General features: G+C 34.5%; 1 protein-coding gene across 1 annotated transcript in view; it reads right to left on the reverse strand.

The window, feature by feature from the left end:
- The window catches only part of TFB1M (transcription factor B1, mitochondrial), a 26,626-nt gene extending 21,200 nt beyond the window's left edge, over nt 1–5,426 (reverse strand). The window contains exons 1-2 of the mRNA XM_009573453.1: nt 5,291–5,426; nt 3,608–3,759 (exon numbers count right to left, since the gene is read on the reverse strand). Coding sequence (XP_009571748.1) covers nt 3,608–3,759; nt 5,291–5,423 — 285 coding nt within the window. The 5' untranslated portion in view covers nt 5,424–5,426. The remainder of the gene's footprint in view (nt 1–3,607; nt 3,760–5,290) is intronic.
- Between the last annotated feature and the right edge of the window lie 444 nt (nt 5,427–5,870).

The raw sequence follows: 5,870 nt of genomic DNA on the forward strand, positions 1-5,870 counted from the left end.
ACCATTGCTATGTATTTACCTTCAATATACAAAAAAACATTGCTTTGTATTTACCTTCAATATACAAAAAAGCACAATAGCAGTTAAAACTGAGCACGCTATTAGTATTTACTCTCAAAAAACAAACACTAATGTGTGATTCTGTAAATGCTTACTATTCACAGCTGTAGAATTCTTAATAGGGAATTTAAACCTGAAAAGACTGCTAAGAGTCTGTTCAACAAGGATAATTAACAAACCCAGGAGCCACTAACAGGACCCCACCTGATACAAGTAATAATGCATGCAGCAGGTTCTGAAAAGTTTTTAGATCCATTACCTATGGAAACAAGGCTCATGTTGTTTATTCCGTCTCCCGCACAGCTGTAGGGTATATTATCCAATTTTAGCCACATGTGATACCAGGCTGCAGAAATACTCAGTCATTTTTAATTTTACATAAAAAAGGGGGAAAAGATCCTCTTAATAGTCCCTGTAGCGGTCTGAACTCATACCATTAGAAATCAAGGAGTTCCCAAAAATGAGGGAATGAGTACCAGTAACAGTAGAGAAAATCTCAAATTCTATCTTTTTAGACATTACAAAATCCACTCTGTCAACTTCTCTATCCCACTTCTGCAGCTTATCTAGTATTTACTAAAGGCTGAAATGCAAACTCGGAACTGGCTGTGGTTTGATGACCAATTCTTTCATTGCTGGTGTCAGTTTACACAATCAAAATTAGTTACATTTTTTAGTGTTGTACTAATCTGTTCTCTTACAGTATGAAACTATGCACAACAGCACAATTCAAAAGCAAAGTCAGCTTTTACAAAGATGACATTTGGGGATATTTATTGTTCCTAAGTCAGAATAATGAAAAATGGCTTAAAGAACAATTTTGCTTTTGCACAGAAATCCAAATCCATAAACAGTTAAGTGCTAGTGGCTTAACTGCTGAAATAAACTGCTCATAAAGATTGTTAGTTCCATCTTCAATCTGAATCATGTTTACATGCTCAGGGGCACAAACAGCTTTTACAGGTCTCTGAGCCGAAGGGAAGTGCTGCTTTCTCATACTGTTCACAAAATGTTTCCATGAAATTTTTCTGAGTAAGTTTTTTTTACCATCAAAACAGCTAAATTCTTTGTAGAGTACTAAAAAAAGAAGCTTAACTAAAAACTAAGTGTTTCTACATGTTTTAAGTGCAATTATTTCCAAACAGAAAAAATAAATCTAACCTCAACTCCAAATCACTTAACGGATTTTTCAGCATTACACCAGCAATTATATGGCATACAAATTCACTAATCTGCCACAATTTGTCAAATCTTTCTTTGAAGCTATTATAAATGCTATAACAGGATGAAAGATAATGCAAGATCAATAAAGTTAGAAAATAGCATAAGAGGAATGAGACAGCTGCCTACATAATAATGGATTATTAACATATGTTATAATGGCTTTTAATAATAGTTTCCATGTCAAAACGAGTTTGGGGTTTTTTGAGTATCACACTTAACATAATTGAGAACCGCATTTAATTTGTGAGCAGAAAATCACAGTTGTATATTTCTAATTTGAAATAAAGACTCAGAAACTTTCTCCATTTTAAGGCCAATGTGTGCAGCTAACACAGTTCCAAGAGCTCTTGTGCACCAAGCGCGCAAGCCAAGTGATTCTCCATCATACAGATCCTCTTGTTCTTCACACACAACCAAAAAGGCACAGAGAAAACATAAAGGGTATAGTTTAAAAAATGAAATGGTGTTCCTGGAAGAATTCAATATTCAATTGATTCTCTGGCTGAGCGCGCCCTTTCTCTCCTCATACATCTTTCCAGCCTAACTACTATTAGGGCATATGGCATAGGGAGGTTGTGATTTCTTTCAGAGTGAGACAGAGCTGACAGACTCTCAGCCTGTGTAAACTGTTACTCTGTACACGTATGTTCTTCACTGTATTTCAGTTTTGCAGTAAAGAGGATCCCAACTTCAGTTTTGTCATAGAGACCACAGCCTGAAAAACAGTTAATGAAAAACGCTGTATGCTTTACATCAGTGATTTTACAAGTACCTGAAAAGAGACTTAAGTAATAGTTCCCAATTGTTATTTTATTCTCTGACATTTTCTGTTATTCAAATCTCAACCCTTTTATAAGCATTTGGTTTTGATAGAGCTTTTAATGGGAAACCAGAAAAAAAATAGGTATTACAACCCACATTATCACAAAAGAAAGATTCATTCTGTTATGTATCATCTTATTTGCAGGGAAAAAACCAATACCAAATTTAACACTAATGGATGCAACATATTTCTTGTTCATTCACATCCACTGTTACTGAGTTATAGCATCTTTATATTCAATAACCTCATTCAGACATATTTATTTCTACTGTGAGGAGGCTGCTAATTAAAAATAATGACTAGCGTTAATTCACTTGAATAGTAAAGATAATTACATACCAAAAGCTCATTATAAACCCTGAGAAGTACACTTTTATTCAGAGAAATCTGTTGTAGTGGCTGCGTTTTGGAAGACCAGAAAAATTGTCTAAGTACTTAAAAAACTCTGTTAACTGAAGTAAGTATCATTTAATCTCAAATTCTCTCCAATCCCAAAACAGTTCTTAAAATCTAAAAAAAAATGCAGATTTGTCACCAAGAAAAGTGAAAACATGAAGTTTTCATACTTCGTAAGGTAAAGATGGCATAGTGTAAATTATCAATGGCTAACCTTACAAAGACATAGTTACATGCATATTCGGGTTTAAGGATATGCGCAGTTTCATTCATATCTTACCTTAGTATTGTCCTTCAAAAAGATGGTAGCAGTTCTCAAGTGAACTACCTATTTATTTTCACTGCTGATTTACTACAGAAGACACAGTGCAATATAAGGAAAGCCCTTTGAATTGCTATGATTTGAGGTTGTAGAGGCACAAGAAAACGATCAAATCTAAAGAGATTTTGGACGGTATTTCTTGCTGGATTTATGCAGCCAATTCCATAAACATGGAAACTTAATAGCAACACAAGTAGATGGTATTCGAAAAATGCCACTATGACTTGTGAACTTATATCTACTTCAAAACAAAGGAACAAAAATTTAAGAGTGTTTTTTCTGAAAATGTAAAATAAATGCTTGCTTTATTCTTCTGTATCTGGATGTTAATCCACATTGAACTATATTAACTGGAGATATACGTTCACAATTTTATAAGCTTTAAAGCATAATTATTAGGATTAAAATGAAAAATAAGACCAAAGGACATTACATTCAGCCTTCAAACTACTATTTCACCTGCAATGACAGACCTTTAAAGCACCTGAATCATCTCAACCTGGAAAAAACAGGCAGGCCTCAGCCTTAATTCAGTTGCAGGATCAGGTCCTGAAGAGACAATGGGTATTTAAATGAAAAGGCACATGAGAAAGCAGAAACAATTAATTGCTATACTGTGTATTTTCATTTTCAAGCAAATGATAGCTCTGATTTAAGCCAATGAAGCAAACCTATTTTCAATGCTGAGATCTCAACAAGATACTTGGAACTTTTCTATGTTCTTAAAATGCTCTTACTCAATGTTGTGGATACATTTATACAAACTATTCTCCAGACGGTACCTGCAATCCTGGAATAAATCGAGCATCTTTTTCAATTAAAAGGAGTTGTTCAACACCAGCAGTGAGAATGGATCTGGTAATTCCTCCTGGCCCAGGGCCCACTTCGCAAACATGGGCATTTTTCAGCTCGCCAGCTTGTCTCACTATCTTGTCTGCAAGACACACAAAGAACACACTAAGCCTTTATTCTCCAAAAGATCCAGCTCACTAAGATAAACTCATTGTTTATTGTTAAACCACAAGTGTGCTTATCTCAGAACAGACAAAAACAGTGACACATCCCAGTTAAATGATCACACGCCTGCTAGACAGCACAGAATTCAGATTTGTTTCACACAAGATACGCCCAACTGTTTAAAAAAGACTATTTTCAGTTTAATGTCTTTAATATAAATTGTTGCTCATTACAGAATCAAATAAAAAAAGAATTTTATTTCTTATCTGTAAACTAGCAGTACTATTCTCCTCCTGCAAGTAAGCACTTGTGTTCAACGTCCTAAAGTCTCACTACTTATCCTTATAAAGGTATTTCACTACAGTGAACAGTACCTCTGTTTCAAGGAAATTTAAGAAGCAAAAAAGATACAGTGAAGCTCTACCAAGATTATAGAGCAATTTTATGAGGGAGGAGCTGGAGTAAAGTAAGAGTTGGAATACAGGCAACTGGTAGTTATAAGAAGTGGGGCAGTTGAAAGATGAGGAAAAATACCTGTACATAAGTGGAAGGACACAACATTGGAAGGCATTACAGCCAGGAAAGAAAACAGATTAAGGATTGAAAAAAAGATTAGAAATGTAGCTAGTGAAACAAAGAGATCCTTAGGAAGCATGGAGAGAGATATGCTGAGAGAAATTATGCTGCTCACTCCACAAATTCTTAAATATGCAATAAAAATAAGAAATATCTGAAGACTTGTCTACTTGTAAGGTTTTACTAAATGCATGTAGACGTTTTTATTCGAGGGTAAGAGTCTAGTTATCCAGGAGTTTCATGTTCACATCCTAAATCTTTATCAAGCTGAATCTTCCAATGTAATCAAATCATCAGCTACATGAAGCTGGCACTGCATTTATTACTGCAAAACCCAGCCACCACTAGGACAGTAAAGAAACTCACCACTGACTGAACAGCGCCAGCTTTGTCACCCATTGCTGACATGAAGCTGGAGAAAACTGAATTGTTCAGAACAATGTAATTGGTTCAAAAAAGCTACAATGTTTCTGATAAAGTGAGACAAGTGACCTTCCTAACCACAGTATATAGTAAATTAAACTGCACAACGAATTACAGTACTATCTATGATACATAATAATCTAAAAAATATACTCTTTTTTGAATCAAACTTATAAACTATAATAGTACCTGGATGGTAAAAGTACTACTAAGGCTTGGATTTTTGCATTTCAATTAATAACCCATATTTTATATAAGAATATAGTTTCTACCTAAAAATTACTCTATAATTTATTAAAAAACACATTTCTAGGAATTTACAAGTAAAATCAATTTGTCTAAGCTAAAGCTATTTTTAAAAGAAGTCTCTAAAGGTTTACCATTGAGCTCCCATTAGTTTGGCAGATGTCATCATGCAAACATCATCTCCTTAGCTAGAATCTGGATTCTGAAGAAAACCGGGATACATGTTTTATAGTAGCTAAAAATATTAGGATAAAATATTTAACCTGTCAATCGCAAATCCAGTAGAAAGTTCTGGGAAAGTTGTTTCTGTGCTTTAAGGCGGAAGAGTTTAATAATCTCTCCAACAGTTGGCAGGGGAGGCAGATGGAAAGCTGCCACCTTTCCTGGAACAGCCATAAGACAAAACTCTTGTTCCTTCCTCCTAGAGAGATACTGAAAAGATGATTCTAGTATATGCAATAAATTCTAATACACTTAATATTAAAAACGCTACTACGACTTTACAAACCAAGACATGATTTACAAATCATTATACAAGTGCTGAATTTTAAACATCAGTTTTTTGACTACCGTAGGCAGTGCTTATGCTCAGCATGTATACGTGGGATTTGGACAAGTCTCGTTTTGTAGCTTTGCCAAAACATGAGGTAAAACAAAACCCTCTCACAATTGTTCAATGTCAATCTCTCATTACTTCAGAAAAGAATCATTAAGGATAATCTGCTTGAATTCATGGCGTCACAGAAAGACAGAATGTATTTAATTGAAGTGTCCCTTGAAGAAGAGTTAAAAGATTTTTTTATTACTCATCACCTGCTTTTCTAAACAGAGACAAAGACAGGA

The sequence above is a fragment of the Fulmarus glacialis genome, unplaced genomic scaffold (genome assembly GCF_000690835.1).
Source record: "Fulmarus glacialis isolate BGI_N327 unplaced genomic scaffold, ASM69083v1 scaffold6880, whole genome shotgun sequence".
Lineage (NCBI taxonomy): Eukaryota > Metazoa > Chordata > Aves > Procellariiformes > Procellariidae > Fulmarus > Fulmarus glacialis.